At 50.4% G+C, this 16991-nt stretch overlaps 2 protein-coding genes across 3 annotated transcripts in view; both read left to right on the top strand.

Moving 5' to 3' along the window:
* The window catches only part of SNTA1 (syntrophin, alpha 1), a 34468-nt gene extending 25405 nt beyond the window's left edge, over positions 1 to 9063 (top strand). For both annotated transcript variants that reach the window (XM_011965145.1, XM_011965146.1), the window contains exons 4-8: positions 4253 to 4460; positions 4608 to 4738; positions 6687 to 6883; positions 8129 to 8316; positions 8418 to 9063. In XM_011965145.1, the coding sequence (XP_011820535.1) occupies positions 4253 to 4460; positions 4608 to 4738; positions 6687 to 6883; positions 8129 to 8316; positions 8418 to 8510 (817 nt within the window). In that variant the 3' untranslated portion in view covers positions 8511 to 9063. The remainder of the gene's footprint in view (positions 1 to 4252; positions 4461 to 4607; positions 4739 to 6686; positions 6884 to 8128; positions 8317 to 8417) is intronic.
* A 7563-nt stretch (positions 9064 to 16626) lies between these two features.
* Positions 16627 to 16991, top strand: part of CDK5RAP1 (CDK5 regulatory subunit associated protein 1) — a gene marked incomplete at its 3' end in the record, with an annotated part of 26100 nt that continues 25735 nt past the window's right edge. The window contains exon 1 of the mRNA XM_011965163.1: positions 16627 to 16716. The remainder of the gene's footprint in view (positions 16717 to 16991) is intronic.

The raw sequence follows: 16991 nt of genomic DNA, 5'->3' as shown, positions 1-16991 counted from the left end.
ACTCCTGACCTCAGGTGATCTGCCTGCCTCGGCCTCCCAAAGTGCTGGGATTATAGGCGTGAGCCACTGTGCCCTGCCTAACTTTTGTATTTTTTGTAGAGACGGGGTTTCACCATGTTGGCCAGGCTGGTCTCGCACTCCTGACCTCAGGTGATCTGCCTGCCTCGGCCTCCCAAGGTGCTGGGATTACAGGCATGAGCCATCGTTCCCAGCTCACCTCCATTTTATAGATGAGGACAGAGAGGGGAAGTAACCTGCTTGAGATCACACAACCAGAAAGGGTGGTGCTTGCCTCATTCCTGGTAGTCCTTTCTGCTTTGGAAGTTGCAAGATGCCTGAGTGATGGTGGTGGCTGAATGGCGCATATTTGGTCAAGTGGGATATGCAGTGTTGGAGGTGACGTTCAAGTGGTATATGCATTACAAGCTTGGGCTGTGGGTCCTAGTGACAGCCAGGGTTCAATGCCAAGCAAATGCCCAACACTGGCTGGGAGGGCTGGTTAATAATGTCCAGTATCCAAATCTCTTGGTCTCACTTGATGCCACACCTCTTGCCTGCCCCCATGAGGCAAGACCTGGTGATTCACAGGTCACTTGCAGATGCTCTACAGAAGAGCCGTTGTTTTTGTTTTTGTTTCTGAGATGGAGTCTCGCTCTGTTGCCCAGGCTGGAGTGCAGTGGTGAAATCTTGGCTCACTGCGGTCCCCTTCTCCTGGGTTCAAGCGATTCTCCTGCCTCAGACTTCCCAAGTAGCTGGGATTACAGGCACCTGTCAACATGCCCGGCTAATTTTTTTTTTGTATTTTAGCAGAGACAGGGGTTCACCATGTTGCCCAGGCTGGTCTTGAATTCCTGAGCTCAGGCATTCTGCCTGCCTCGGCCCCCCAAAGTGCTAGGATGACAGGCATGTATCCGGCTGTATTTTTACTAGAGATGGGGTTTCACCACATTGGCTAGGCTGGTCTCAAACTCCTGACCTCAAGATCCATTCACCTTGGGCTCCCAAAGTGCTGGGATTACAGAGGTGAACCACCATGCCTGGCCCGGAAGGGCCTTTTGTGAGGGTGAAGGTGAGGTAGTATTAGTCCTTTCAGAGACTCATAGAACCTTAGATTCCCAGCCTGATCCCAGACATTACCTGAAACATGTGTGTATATGTTTCTAAGTGTGTGCACGTGTAGATGACATGTAAATGCAAGTGTCTGTATGTATATGTGAGAGCATTTGCATGTGAATATAGATTTGTACGTGTGTGTTTATGTTATTTGTATGTGTGTATGCACATATGTGTCTGCATGTGTGTTTGAACATGTACATGCCTGAGTATATATGTAATCTGAATATAACTGGGGTTCCATATGGCCCACTGTCAGTGCAGTATCCCAGTCATAGGGATACAGCCTGGCAACCAAAATGTAATGAAAACTACTTCAAACTTTTACTCAATGTTAGGATTGCACTGGGCTGCAAGTATAGAAACTCCAACAAGAAATTACTTAAATAAAAGGGGTTAATTTTCCCACGTTTAAAAAAAGTCCAGGGGTCAGCTATTCCGGCTGCTGTAGATGCTCCAGGATGCCATCAAGGAACCAGGCTTCTAGCTTCCTGCTCTGCCATTTTAATTATGGGCGGTTTTCTTCTTTGTGGAGGCAGGATGGTGGCTGCATCCCAAGAATTGTGTTCATATTCCAGGCAGAAAGAAGACAAAAGCCAAAGTCTTTTCTCCTGGTATTTTGGCTATCTGTTGCTATATCACAAACCATTCCTAAAATTTAGTGGTTTAGAAAACAATAATTTATTATTTCTTTTTTTTTTTTTTGAGATGGGGGATCTCACTCTGTCACCCAGGCTGGAGTGCAGTGGTGCAAGCTCAGCTCACTGCAACCTCCACCTGCCGGGATCAAGTGATTCTGGTGCCTCAGCCTCCCAAGTAGCTGGGACTACAGGTGCCCGCCATGACGTCTGGCTAATTTTTTTGTGTTTTTAGAAGAGATGGGGTTTTGCCCTGTTGGCTAGGCTGGTTTTGAATTCCTGGCCTCAAGTGATCTGCCCGGCTCAGCCTCCTAAAGTGCTGGGATTATAGGTGTGAACCACCATGCCTGGCCTCAAACCTCTTTAGTTTAGTTTTGTTGTGGTTGTTTTGTTTTTGTTTTTGTTTTTGTTTTTTAGATGGAGTTTCACGCTTGTTGCCCAGGCTGGAGTGCAATGGCACAATCTCAGCTCACTACAACCTCCACCTCCCGGGTTCAAGCGATTCTCCTGACTCAGCCTCCCTAGTACCTGGGATTACAGTCATGCGCCACCATGCCCGGCTAATTTTGTGTTTTTAGTAGAGATGGGGTTTCTCCATGTTGGTCAGGCTGGTCCTGAACTCCTGACCTCAGGTTATCTGCCTGCCTTGGCCTCCCAAAGTGCTGGGATTACAGGCGTGAGCCACCGCGCCCGGTCTGTTTTTCTGTGTTTTTTTTTTTTTTTTTGAGACGGAGTTTCACACTTGTTGCCCAGGCTGGAGTGCAATGGTGCGATCTCGGCTCACCACAACCTCCACCTCGCAGGTTCAAGCGATTCTCCTGCCTTAGCTTCCCTAGTAGCTGGGATTATAGGCATGTGCCACCACGCCCAGCTAATTATGTATTTTTAGTAGAGACGGGGTTTCTCCATGTTGGTCAGGCTGATCTTGAACTCCGACCTCAGGTGATCCACCCGCCTTGGCCTCCCAAAGTGCTGGGATTACAGGCATGAGCCACTGCGCCCGGCCTGTTTTTCTGTTTTTTAAGATGAGATCTTGTGCTGTCATCTAGGCTGGAGTGCAGTGGCACCCTTATAGCTCACTGCAGCCTCAAACTCCTGGGCTCAAGTGATTCTCCTGCCTCAGCCTCTAAGTAGCTGGGACTACAGGCACATGTCACCATGCTTGGCTAACTAAAAAAAAAATTTTTTTTTGGGCCGGGTGCGGTGGCTCAAGCCTGTAATCCCAGCACTTTGGGAAGCCGGGGCGGGCGGATCATGAGGTTAGGAGATCGAGACCATCCTGGCTAACACGGTGAAACCCCGTCTCTACTAAAAATGCCAAAAATTAGTCAGGCATGCTGGCAGGTGCCTGTAGTTCCAGCTACTCAGGAGGCTGAGGCAGGAGAATGGCATGAACCTGGGAGGCGGAGCTTGCAGTGAGCAGAGATTGTGCCACGGCACTCCAGCCTGGATGACAGGGCGTGACTCCATCTCAAAGAAAAAAAAAACTTTTTTTTTTTTTCTTTTTTAGAGATGAGTGTCTCACTTTGTTGCTCAGGGTGGTCTCGAACTCCTGGGCTCAAGCCATCCTCCTGGCTTAGTCTCCCGGAGTTCTGGGATTACAGGCATGAGCCACCATGCCCAGCCTAGTTTTTTTTTTTTTTTTTTTCCTGCTCTTATTAGTGAATTAGTTCGGTTCTGTGCAACAAGGAGAACCTGGGAGCTGGCCCAGAAGAGGATGTTCCTTAGAAACCAGGAGAAAGGGGCAAGATTAGGAATGGTCACACAGCAATAATTTAGGCCCCATCACACCATCGTGCATGTTTGAGTGTGTGTGTGTATTTGTGTGTATATCCATATGTGTAGGCCAGGCACGGTGGCTCATGTCTGTAATCCCAGCACTTTGCAGGGCAAGGCAGGCTAATCATTTGAGGTCAGGAGTTCGAGACCAGCCTGGCTAAGATGGTGAAACCCCATCTCTACTAAAAATAAAAAAAATAAGGCCAGGCACGGTGGCTCATGCCTATAATCCCAGCACTTTGGGAGGCCGAGGCGGGTAGATCACGAGGTCAGGAGATCAAGACCATCCTGGCCAATATGGTGAAACCCCATCTCTATTAAAAATACAAAAATGATCTGGGTGTGGTGGCGTGCACCTGTAATCCCAGCTTCTTGGGAGGCTGAGGCAGGAGAATCGCTTGAACCTGGGAGGCGGAGATTGCAGTGAGCCGAGATTGGGGCATTGCAGTGCAGCCTGGGTGACAGAGCGAGGCTCTGTTTCAAAAACAACAAAATCCCCACAAAATACATGAATATGTGTGTGTGTCTCACACTCTCTTGTCCCTATGCCCCATGAGGCCACAGCAACTGCGGCTAGAGCCCAGCAGTGAGGGTCGCTCCTGATTCTCAGGGACATCCCCCTGGTTTCTTCTGGTTTGGTGGTGGGTGGGGTTTCTTGGGCCAGGGTTGGGCAGCTGCAGCCTAGTGGTCAGGTCCTTGCCTCCACCCATTTGTGCCTGCAGGTATCTGGAGATCTGCTCGGCAGAAGGCCAAGACACCCTCTTCCTGAGGGCCAAGGATGAGGCCAGCGCGAGGTCGTGGGCGAGTGCCATCCAAGCCCAGGTCAACGCTCTGATGCTGCGGGTCAAGGATGAGCTGCAGGCACTGCTGGCAGCCACCAGCACAGCTGCCAGCCAGGACATCAAGCAGATTGGCTGGCTGACTGAGCAGGTGCCTGCTGGGCCTGGGACCTATCCCTCCCTCTCTTCTGCTCCTTTGGAGCTGGCCCTGTTCCCAGTGCCCCGGCTACCTTGCCCCACCCTGGCCCTCTGCCCTCTCTTCCCCCACCCATCCTTACTGCTGTTTTGTCCCCTGCAGCTGCCCAGTGGGGGCACGGCCCCCACCCTGGCCCTGCTGACTGAAAAGGAACTGCTCCTCTACTCTTCTCTCCCTGAGACCCGCGAGGCCCTGAGCCGGCCAGTCCGTACTGCCCCACTCATCGCCACCAGGTACCCATGGGCAGGGGCAGTATGTCTCCCCCAGAACTTGCCGGGAGATGCTCCAGCAGGGCCCCAGAAGCTGGAAACTCCAGCCCTGTCCACCCTCAGCTATTCCCCAGGTGACCTGAAGCAAGTCTCTGCCCTGTCTGGGCCTCAGTTTCCTTATCTGTAAAATGGGTGCTTGGAACAAAAGGACATAAGGTCCCCGCTAGCCACTCATTCATTGACACTTATGCCTTATGCTGCATGGGTCAGAGGGCACAGAGCTGACCCCAACAGTCGCTGCCTCCAGAGAGAACCTTGTCTGATTGGGGAGACAGACCCAGGAACAGCCATTACAGTGCAGAGTTTGTAGGAGCCACTTAACTCTGTAGGGGTAGTTGAGGAACGCTTCAGGGAGGAGGTGACATCTGAGCTGGACTTTGATGGATGAGTAGAAGTTTTCTGTTTAAGAAAGGGTGAAAGAGCATCCCATGCAGAGAGAACATCATGGTCAAAGGTACAGAGGCATGATGAGTTTGTGATAACCAGAATTCATGCAGGAAATGGAGAGAAGGGAGTTGGCAGGGCCTGATCTTGCAGAGCTTCTTTTGCCTGATTAAGGAATGTTAGCTTTATCTTAAGAGTTTGGCAGTGTTGAAGGGTTTAAGCTGGGGAGCGAGGTGCTCTGGTTGCTTTAAGAGAATCCCTGTGGCTGCCACATGGAAAATGCAGTGGAGAGTACAGGATGGAAGTGGGGAAGCGCTGCAGTCGTGCAGGAGGATGATGGTGGCTGGGGGAGGTGGAAGTGGGCGGCAGGAGCAGATGGAGAAGAAAGGCAGCATTGGCATTGGAAACCACATGGGTGTAAAATTAACAGGGCTCCGTGCTTGCCAGATGGGGCGGGTGAAGGAGGGGTCTGGAATGAACAGGAGGTTTGGAGCTGGTGTCTGGGTGAGCGTGGGACTGGGGGTGGGGGTGGAAAGGGAGGAGGCTGGAGCAAGATGCTGAGTCAAGTCCAGAGTGTGTGTGGGATGGAGAGGGAGCTTGGATAGGAAGCTTGGGGACTCAGGGGTCTGCAGCTCAGGGCTGGAAAGTGGAAGGCTGGCGTCAGCAGAAGTCTGGGGGGGAAGTGACCTATAGGAGAAAGAGTGGGTGAAGGGAGGAACAAAGAGGGATATGGGGCAGAACTCTTAGGTCTGCCCCAGAGAGGGGCAGTTGGCTTACCAAGGCCACACAGCAAGTGACAGTCAAGCTGCAGGGGTCTGAAGTCCTTGTCACCCATGTCTCCTTACCTCAGGCTGGCTCTGGCCCGTGTGTCAGGAGCCTGCTGGCTACTAGGGATAATTAGGTCCTGGATTGTCTACCTAATCAAGTGATTCAAGTCAGGCAACAAATGTTTATTGAGCACCTACTGTGGTCAGGCATAGTTTTACTTATTGGGAATACAGTGGTGAACGCAAGATCAACATTTCTAACCTAGCTGACATCCTAGTGAAAAAGACAGTGAAAAACCAACAAAAACAAATAATAAAAAGTATAATTTCTGGTACCATGATGAAAAAGTAAGGCTAGTGAGTGACAAGGGTGCTATTTTGGACTGGCAGGCCAGGGAAAGCTTCTCAGAGGAGGTGACATTTAAACTAACATCTGAAGGAAGTGAGGGAGTGAGCCATGGAGATAATCAGGGAAGCGTGTATAGGCAGAGGGAACAGCATACGCAGAGGTGCTCAGCATACGCTGAGGCAGGCGTGTGCTAGGTGTGTGTGAGGACACCAGTGTAGCCGGAGCCAAGGGAGCGACAGGGAGGGTGGCAGGAGATGTCTCCTGCTGAGTCAATCAGTGCCCCCTGGCAAGTCCTGTCCTGTTAGGTGGTAAAGGATTTACAGGGTTTTTCCCAGGTCATTGGCCCCTTTGCCCAGAACTATTTGCCCCCTGCCCGAGGCCTCATGCTCAGCCCTCTGCCCCTCACCCCCAGACTGGTGCACTCAGGCCCCTCCAAGGGCTCAGTGCCCTACGATGCAGAGCTCTCTTTTGCCCTGCGCACGGGCACGCGTCACGGTGTGGACACTCACCTGTTCAGCGTGGAGTCACCGCAGGAGCTGGCTGCCTGGACCCGCCAGCTGGTGGATGGCTGTCACCGGGCCGCCGAGGGTGTGCAGGAGGTGTCTACAGGTGTGCTGGGAGGATCTGGGAGTGTCCCTCTGGTAATGAGCCTCTTATCCCCAGGGGCATTCAAGCTTCCTTCTTTAGGGCACTTCAGGAGGGGACAGAAAATGGGGTTTGGAGGTCAAGGTGGGTGGATCACCTGAGGTCAGAAGTTTGAGACCAGCCTGGCCAACATGGCAAAACCCCGTCTCTACTAATAATACAAAAATTGGCTGGGTGTGGTGGCTCATGCCTGTAATCCCAACATTTTGCGAGGCTGAGGCGGGTGGATCACTTGAGGTCAGCAGTTGAAGACCAGCCTGGCCAAAATGGTGAAACCCTGTGTCTACTAAAAATACAAAAATTAGCCAGGTGTGGTGGCGGGCGCCCGTAGTCCCAGCTACTCAGGAGGCTGAGGCAGAAGAATTGCTTGAATCTGGGAGGCAGAGGTTGTAGTGGTCCCAGATTGCACCACTGCACTCCAGCCTGGGCAACAGAGCAAGACTCTGTCTCAAAAAAAAAAAAAATAATAATAATACAAAAATTAGCTGGGCATGGTAGTAGGTGCCTGTAGTCCCAGCTATGCAGGAAGCTGAGGAACAAGAATCGCTTGAACCCGGGAGGTGGAGGTTGTGGTGAGCTGAGATTGTGCCCGCTGCACTCCAGCCTGGGTAACAGAGTGAGACTGTTTCTCCAAAAAAAAAAAAAAAAGGAAGTTGCGTTTGGGCCCTCTGTTTTGGATGTGCAGGTGCCCTGGCAGGCAGAGACTCTTCTCCCTGGGGTTTTCTTGCTCCAGCTTTGTCAATCTGCTGGTGAGGATGTGAGAGATGGCACTTGGGGTAGGGTTGCCAGAGGAAATACAGGACACCCAGCCTCATTTGAATTTCAGGTTAACAATGAATACTTTTTTCACAGAAGTATGCCCAAATTAGTCATTGTTTATCTGAAATTTAAATTTAGCTGGGCAACTCTGCAGGTCTCCAAGGGCGGTGCTTGGTCGATCTGATGATGCCTTTATCAGGAGTGAGCCTCCAGTCCATGGCAGATTTTAAGCTCCCCCTTTCTACTTGTGGACTGGAAGTGGGTGTAGGTCCTCTGAGGGTGGGGGTGATGACTCTCTGCAGGGTGGGTGTACAGGTGCCACGACAAACAGTGAGCCTCCCGTCCCTGGAGGCATTCAGGCTCCACTTTGTAAGCTGCGGTGGGGGTTGGAGGTTGGGGTGTAGTGTCTGAGGTGCCAGCTGTGCCTGTACCTATGTGCCCTCCCTGCAGCCTGCACATGGAACGGGCGTCCCTGCAGCCTGTCTGTGCACATCGACAAGGGCTTCACACTGTGGGCGGCTGAGCCAGGTGCAGCCCGAGCTGTGCTCCTGCGACAGCCCTTCGAGAAGCTGCAGATGTCTTCAGATGATGGTGCCAGTCTCCTTTTCCTGGACTTTGGAGGTGCTGAAGGCGAGATCGTGAGTGAGGGGCTGCCTTTGCACCCTGGGGAGGAGGGGGTATGCACTCTTGGAGGCCAGGCTGGCCAGGGCCCTGACTCTTCTCTCCATCCACCCTGCAGCAGCTGGACCTGCACTCGTGTCCCAAAACCATAGTCTTCATCATCCACTCCTTCCTCTCGGCCAAAGTCACCCGCCTTGGGCTATTGGCCTAGAAGTCACCGGATGCACTAGCCCTGAAGAGGGGTGTCCATGACATGGCCTGAGCTGGGCCTCCACCGACTGCCTGCTCACCCCTGGGCTGAGGGAAGGGAGAGGAGAGGAACAAGAGCCTCTGAGACCCCACCCCTGAGGGAGACTGGATTGGTCTTGGGGCCCGGGGCCCAGGACCCAGACCCAGGACAGAGTGGACTCTGCCTGTGATGGGGTGGCCTTCCTGCTGCCCCCCTCCACCAGTGCCTTTTGCGGAGAGATATTTTGTGTACACAGAAGCCATTCCGAGTCTGGGACCTGCCCCTGTGCGGATCCTGACCCCAGCCAACAGCTGAGCTGCCAGGCCTCCTCGAGGCCCCTAAGCCACCCCTAGAGGTCCCATCTGAAGCTGGAGTCCCCTGGGGTCAGCGGCAAGAGAAGCAAGAGGAGACTTTGTTTGTTTTTCCCCTCAGCCCTGCCACCTTGGGGAGTCTGGTTTTTCTCTTCATCCTCTCTCTCCTCCTTACTCTTGGATAAATAAACAGCCTGTGAGACACAGGCAGCCCGGCCCAGTGTCTGTGGTCTGTGCCTTGGCCTTTGGGTCCTGGGGTGGCTCCTGCAGTCCCAAGATGGACCAGACCAAGGACTGGGGCACCTTTCCCTGGAGAAGAACAGACTTTTACCACATGGGCCAAAGAGAGTGTATTGGTTATCTATTGTTGTGTGACAAATTACCCCACATTTTTGCAGCTTAAAATGACAAATATTCATTATCTCTTAGGTTCTGTGGGTCAGGGATTTGAGAGGGGCTAAGCTGGGCTGTTCTTGTCTCAGGGTTGCTCATGAGGTTGCAGTCAAATTGTCAGCTAGGGCTGCAGTCATCTGAAGGCTTGACTGGGGCTGGATGATCCATTCCAATACTGCTCATGCACATGGCTGTGGGTAGGAGGTCTCCGTTCTTCACCATGTAGGGCTAACCCTAGAGCTGCTGCTTGAGTTTTCTCATGATATGGCAGTTGGCTTTCCCCACAATGAGACAGAAGAGAGAGCAAGGAGGAAGCCACAAACAGTGCCTCTTACGACCCAGTCTTGGAAGCCATACACTGTTGCTTCTGCTTTGTTCTATTTGTTAGAAGTGAGTCACTAAGTTCGGTCCACACTCAAGGGGAGGGGAATTAGGCTCCACTTCTTGAAGAAAGGAATGTCAAATAATTTGTGGATCCATTTTAAAGCCATCTTAGAGAGCTTCAGGACCCTTTCCTGCAGAAGGGAGGTGGAGTGGAATGTGTTTGGTGCTTCGGAAACTGCGATGTGCTGACTAGATGTGAGTGTGTGGTGGTTATGACTCCCTACTAAAATCACAACGACAACAGCAATGATGGAGAATTTTTTTTTTTTTTTGAGATGGGGTCTTGCTCTGTCACCCAGGTGGGAGTGCAGTGGTGTGTTCGCAGCTCACTGCAACCTCCACCTCCCGGTTCAAGCGATTCTCCTGCCTCAGCTTCCCGAGTAGCTGGGATTACAGGTGCCCACCACTGCCCACCACCATGCCCCACTACTGTTTTGTAGTTTTAGTAACGATGGGGTTTCACCATGTTGGCCAGGCTGGTTTTAAACTCCTGACCTCAAGTGATCCTCCTGCATCAGCTTCCCAAAGTGCTAGGACACCGTGCCCAGCCCAGAACTTTTTTTTTTTTTAACTTTCTAAAGGTTCAGTTTCTTCAGTATAGCCACGAGATAAAACAAAGATGATGTGCCTGGTGCAGTGGCTCATGCCTGTAATCCCAGCACTCTGGGAGGCTGAGGCGGGTGGATCACCTGAGGTCAGGAGTTCAAGACCAGCCTGGCCAACATGGTGAAACCCTGTTGCTACTAAAAATACAAAAATTAGCCGGGCATGGTGGCACCTGCCTGTAATCCCAGCTACTCAGGAGGCTGAGGCAGGAGAATCGCTTGAACCTGGGAGGTGGAGGTTGCAGTGAGCTGCGATAGCGCCACTGCACTCCAGCCTGGGTAACAGAGTGAGATTCGGTCTCAAAAAAACAAACAAAACAAACGACAACAACAACAACAACAACAAATTAGCCGGGCATGGTGGTGTGCGCTTGTAATCTCAGCTACTTGGGAGGCTAAGACAGAATCATTTGAGCCCTGGAGGTGGAGTTTGCAGTGAGCAGAGATTGCGCTACTGCACTCAGCCTGGGCCCCAGAGCGTGACTCCGTCTCAAAAACAAACAAACAAAAAAAATTGAGACCAGGTAACTTGACTTTGAGGCAATTACTTTTAGCTTACTTATAATGGCAGCATTGTTTCTTTATGAAAATGAAACTTTCTCAGCTTATCCACTAAATTTTAAGCAACATCCCAAACCACCAAAGACTCACTCATTTTCCTTCTGGCCATCAGCAGTCTGGTGCCTTCACTTGGAACACCACCCCCCGCCCTATTTTTTGTTTTTGAGGTGGGGTCTTGCTTTGTTGCCCAGGCTGGAGTGCAGTTGCGGGATCCTGGCTCACTGCAGCTTCGGCCTCCCAGACTCAAGTGATCCTCCTACCTCAGTCTCCCAAGTTGCTAGGACCACAGGCCTGTGCCACCATGGCTGGCTAATTTTTTATTTTTTAACTTGTTGTAGAGATGGGGTCTTGCCATGTTGCCCAGGCTGGTCTCACACTCCTGAACTCAAGCAATCCTCTGGTCTTGGCCTCCCAAAGTGCTAGGATTACAGGCAGGAGCCACTATTCCCAGCCTTGGCCCCCTTTTAAGAATAGCGTGGCGAGCTGGGTGTGGCAGCTCACACTTGTAATCCCAGCACTTTGGGAGGCTAAGGAGGGTGGATCACTGAAGGTCAGGAGTTCAAGACCAGCCTGGCCAACATGGTGAAACCCCGTCTCTACTAAGAATACAAAAATTAGCCAGGTGTGGTGGCATGTGCCTGTAGTCCCAGCTACTTGGGAGGCTGAGGTTGTGGTGAGCCGTGATCACGCCATTGCACGCCAGCCTGAGCTACAGAGTGAAACTCAGTCTCAAAAAAAAAAAAAAAAAAGGCACAGTGGCCACTTCCCCTCTTGCCCCAGCCATGGCTAACATATAGACAGTGTGATCTTCCAGACACTGTGCATACATTATCTTACTGGGTCCTCACCATATACCTATATAGTGGGCACAGTTATCTCAGTTTCATAGATAAGAAAACCTGGGCTCAGAAAGGGAGAGTAAATTGCCAAATGTCACACAGCTATGAAATATCTGAGCTGGGATTCAAATCAGGTCTGTCTGACTTCAAAGCCCTTGTTCACTTTGGAGACTTTCTGGCCCTGCACTGTCCAACAGAAATATAACACAAGCCACTTATCAAATTTAACAATTTCTAGTAGCCACATTTTAAAAAGTTTTAAAAATAGATGAAAATAATTTTTAATAATATATTTTATTTAACCCAATGTACCCAAAATATTATCACTTCAACTCATAAGCGTTTACTAGTGAGATGTTTTATAATCCTTTTTTGCGCTAAGTCTTGGAAACCCAGTGTATGTTTTATACCTTTAGCACATCTCTATTCAGATGTCAAATTTTCATTGGAAATACTTGATTTGTATTCAGATTTTATAGCATTTACGATAGAGTCACATACCCTTGTTCTAATCATTCTAAAGTCTTCCAATTACTGAGCTGTGCATCACAGTTTAAATTAAATGAAGTTCGGCGGGGCGCGGTGGCACACGCTTGTAATCCCAGTACTTTGGGAGGCTGAGGTGAGAGAATCAGGAGGTGAACTCTCACTACAACCTCCATTTCCTGGGTTCAAGCGATTCTCCTGCCTCAGCCTTCCGAGTAGCTGGGATTACAGGCATGTGCCACCATGCCTTGCTAATTTTTTTTGTTTTGAGACAGAGTCCCACGTTGTCACCCAGGCTGGAGTGCAGTGGCCCAATCTCGGCTCATTGCAACCTCTGCCTCCTAGGTTCAAGCAATTATCTTGCCTCAGCCTCCTGAGCAGCTGGGATTACAGGCGCTTGCCACCACGCCTAGCTAATTTTTTTGTATTTTTAGTAGAGACAGGGTTTCACCATGTTGGCCAGGCTGGTCTCCTGACCTCCAGTGATCTTCCCACCTTGGCCTCCCAAAGTGCTGGGATTACAGACATGAGCCACTGTGCCTGGTCACTATATGTATATTTTTATATCTAGAATGAGATTTATTATAAGGAATTGGCTCAAGTGATTATAGAGGCCGAGAAGTCCTACAATTTGTCATCTGCAAGCTGCACACTGAGGAAAGGTGGTGGTGTAAATTCCAGTTTGAATCTAAAAGACTGAGAATCAGGAGTGCCAATGGTGTTTAAGTCCTAGTCCAAGGGCAGGAGAAGACCAATGTCTCAGCTTAAGCAGACAGGCAGAGAGATAGTTCAACCTTGCTCTGCCTTCCTGTCCTATTTGGGTCCCCGAGGGGTTAGATGATGTCCATCCAGATTGTGGAGTGCAGTCTACCAAAGCTAATCTCTTCCTCAAGAAACACACCCAGAAATAACATTTAACCAGATACCTGGGCAACCTGTGGCCCAGTCAAGTTGACACAAATAATTAACCAGCACAGTGTTCTGTATTATTTTCCAGTGTTCTCCAGCAGGATTAAGGCCTAGATGCCTGCAAGAAAGTTGCTTGATAAGAATGTTTATTGGCTGCCTCCCCTTCCCTGTTTCACTCCCCTACGACCCTACCAGTGTTTCCTGAGATTACTTTGCAAATCAACTACCTGCACTCAAGTACTTGTCTTAGGAGCCAGGCACAGTAGCTCACGCCTGTAATCTCAGCACTTAGGGAGGCCAAGGTGGGTGGATCACCTGAGGTGAAGAATTCGAGACCAGCCTGGCCAACATGGTGAAACCCCATCTCTACTAAAAATACAAAAATTAGCTGGGCGTGATGGCGTGTGCCTGTAATCCCAGCTACTTGGGAGGCCGAGGCAGGAGAATCGCTTGAACCCGGGAGGTGGAGGTTGCAGTGAGTCGAGACTGGGCCACTGCACTCCAGCCTGGGTAACAGAGTGAGAGTCAGTCTAAAAAAAAAAAATACTTGTTTTAGGGTCTGCTTCTGGGGAACCCAAACTAAGACAGAAAGCAGTCATTTATTCATTCAACAAATATTCATTAAGCCCTTCTATGAGTCAGACCCTGCGTAGATCATGGGGATAAAGCCTTGAACAAGACACGATGTGTCCCTCCTCTCAGGGAGCTGATAGTCCAAGGAATAGGCAGTGATAAGAAAACAAGTAATGTCAACATTTTGAATAGTGACAAATACGGTGAAGAAAATAATACAAGAAGTGATGAAGTAGTTTATATGAAGTGGTCAGAGAGGGTCTCTCTGAAGAGCTGACATTTATGCTGAGACCTAAAGGATGAGAAGGGGCCAGCCATGAAACAATTTTGGAGAAGAGCATTCCAGAAAGATCATAGTAAGAAGAGAGGCTCTGTGGGCATGGTGTCACGTGCCTGTAATCCCAGCTACTTGGGAGGCTGAGGCAGGATAATTGCTTGAACCCGGGAGGCGGAGGTTGTAGTGAGCCAAGATCATGCCATTGCACTCCAGCCTGGGTGACAGAGCAAGATTCTGTCTCAAAAAAAAAAAAAAAAAAAAAGAGAGAGGGTCTGAAATAAACATTTGCTTGGGATATTTAAAGCAAAATAAAATTATGTAGTTGAACTATGTCAACTAGAGAGAACACAGTAGGAGAAGTAAGTGGTAAGAAGTACATGGGTTGGAGAAGTAAAAGTAAGCAGGGGGCCAGACATGGTGGCTCATGCCTGTAATCCCAGCACTTTGGGAGGCTGAGGTGGGAGGATCACTTGAGGCCAGGAGTTTGAGACCAGCCTGGCCAACATGGCAAAATCCCATCTCTAGTAAAAACACAAAAATCAGCTGGGCATGGTGGTGCTTGCCTGTAATGCTAGCACTTTAGGAGGTCGAGGTCGGCGGATGACTTGAGGCTAGGAGTTTGAGACCAAGCTGGCCAACATGGTGAAACCCTGCTCTACTAAAAATACAAATATTAGTTTGGTGTGGTGGTGCACACCTGTAATCCCAGCTACTCAGGAGGCTGAGGCAGGAGAGTCGCTTGAGCCTGGGAGGCAGAGGTTGCACTGAGCCGAGATTGCGCCACTGCACTCCAGCCTGGGTGACAGAGTGAGTGAGACACCATCTCAAAAACAAACAAACAAACAAAACAAAACAAGTAAGCGGGGCCACATCATGCAGGCCCCTAGGACACAGTAGGAAATCTGGATTTTATTGCAAGGGCAACGGAAAGCTCTTAAGCTTTTTGTTTTGTTTTGTTTTGTTTTGTTTTGAGATGGAGTCTTGCTCTGTCGCCCAGGCTGGAGTGCAGAGGCTCGATCTCGGCTCACTGCAATCTCTACTTCCCGGGTTCAAGCAATTGTCCTGCCTCAGCCTCCCGAGCAGCTGGGACTACAGGCATGTGGCACCATGCCCAGCTAATTTTTTTTTTTTTTGTATTTTTAGTAGAGATGAGGTTTTACCATATTGGTCAGGCTGGTCTTGAACACCTGACCTCGTGATCCAACCACCTCAGTTGCCCAAAGTGCTGGGATTACAGGCGTGAGCCATTGTGCCTGGCCGTTTTTGTGTTTTCCTTTTTCCAGACATGGTCTCATTCTGGTACCCAGGTTGGAGTACAATGTTGAGATCATGGTTCACTGAAGCCTCAACTTCCCTGGCTCAAGTAATCTTCCTGCCTCAGCCTTCTGAGTAGCTGGGACCACAGGCACCCGCCACCACGCCAGGCTAATTTTTGTGTTTTCTGTAGATATGGTGTTTCATCATGTTGTTCAGGCTAGTCTAGAACTCCTGGGCTCAAGCAATCTGCCCATCTTGGCCTCCCAAAGTGCTGGGATTACAGGCATGAGCCACCATGCCCAGCCTGCCACGGAGAGTTTTCAGGAGAGGAGTGATATAATTTGATTTAATAAAACAGACAAATTCCCTTAGGCTGTGTGTGGGAAACTGTTCTCAGGAGACAAGGTGACCGTTAGCAGGCTACTGTGATTGTTTCTGATGAGACAGTGGTGGCCTGGGTAGTTGTAGCTACCGAGTAGACAGATTTGACATTTTGTAGTTAAAGTTGACAGGGCTTGCTGACAGGTAGAACGTGGGGATCCAGGGAGGTGAAGAAAATGACATTCAGTTCCTCCTAGTGCACCTGGAAGGATGGTTGGGCCATTTACTGAGATGGGCCAGAATGGCAGGTACAGGTTTTTGGTGAAGGTGCGTGTGTGGAAATGAAGAGTTCATGATAGAAATGGTCATCAGACACCCAAGAAGTGTCAAGTAGGCAGCTGAGCTATGGCTCTGGAACTGCAGGGAGGGTCCAGCTGGAGATGTGAATCAGGAAGTCATTAACCTACAGGACAGCACCCTCCAATACAAATAGAGCATGAACCTCTTAGGTGACTTAAAATTTCCCAGTAAGGACCTGGTACAGTGGCTCACACCTACAATCCCAGCACTTTGGGAGGCCAAGGTGGGAGGATGGCTTGCGCCTAGGTAGGAGTTTGAGACCTGCCTGGGCAACACGGGTAGACCCGTCTCTCCAAAAAAAAAAAAAAATTAGCTGGGCGTGGTGGCGCCTGCCTGTAGTCCCAGCCACTTGGGAGGCTGAGGTGGGAGGACTGCTTTAGCATGGGAGGCGGCAGCTGCAGTGAGCCATGACCACACCAATTTTTTACCCCCTGCTAGCCACATTGAAAAAGTAAAAAGAAACAACAGGTGAACTTAATTCAAATATTTCTGTCACCATAGCTACAAATAAAAAAAAAAATTCAACGAATGTACCCAATATGTCCCAACAATTATTGCAGCACATAATCAATATAAACATATATGAACTATTTGACACCATTTGACATTTCTTCTTCCACATCCGATGTATCTGACATTTAGCGCACATTTCATTTGCACTCACCCACGCTGAGGCGCTCAATTGCCTCTTAAGCCCGTGGCTAGTGGCTGCCCTAAAGTTCAGCGCCGCCACGGAGCTTTGGGTCCACCCGGACTGTAAAAACGAAGCACTTCCGTTAGAATGACCCGGCCTGAAGTACCGGCGGAACGGAAGTCGCTTGTGTATCAGCCCAGCGGCGGACCGGTGAGTGGACCCGATTTGCCGGCAGAACTAACGCCGCGGGACCCCGGGCACTGTTGCTGCTGCGGGAGGTGAGCAGCGCGCCCGCCGGGGTGGGCTGCGCACCTGCTTTTGAGTGGCGCCTGGGGCAGGAGGGGCCGCGGATCCCGGGAAGCGCGCGGTGTTCAAGAGGGAGGATGGCACGGTGGTTACGGCGTGGGGCCTGACGTCAGGCTGTCGGGGTTCGTACCCTAACCCCGCCGCCTAACCCCGTGTGACTTTGGACAGGTCACCTCCACTTCTTCCAAGGCTTCGCTTCGCCACCCGTGAAGTGGGGTTGACAGTACAGCCTGCCTCACAGGGTTGC

Source organism: Mandrillus leucophaeus, unplaced genomic scaffold (genome assembly GCF_000951045.1).
Source record: "Mandrillus leucophaeus isolate KB7577 unplaced genomic scaffold, Mleu.le_1.0 Scaffold716, whole genome shotgun sequence".
Lineage (NCBI taxonomy): Eukaryota > Metazoa > Chordata > Mammalia > Primates > Cercopithecidae > Mandrillus > Mandrillus leucophaeus.
The sequence above is the reverse complement of the archived record's forward strand: the minus strand, read 5'-3'. Positions and strand labels throughout refer to the sequence as shown.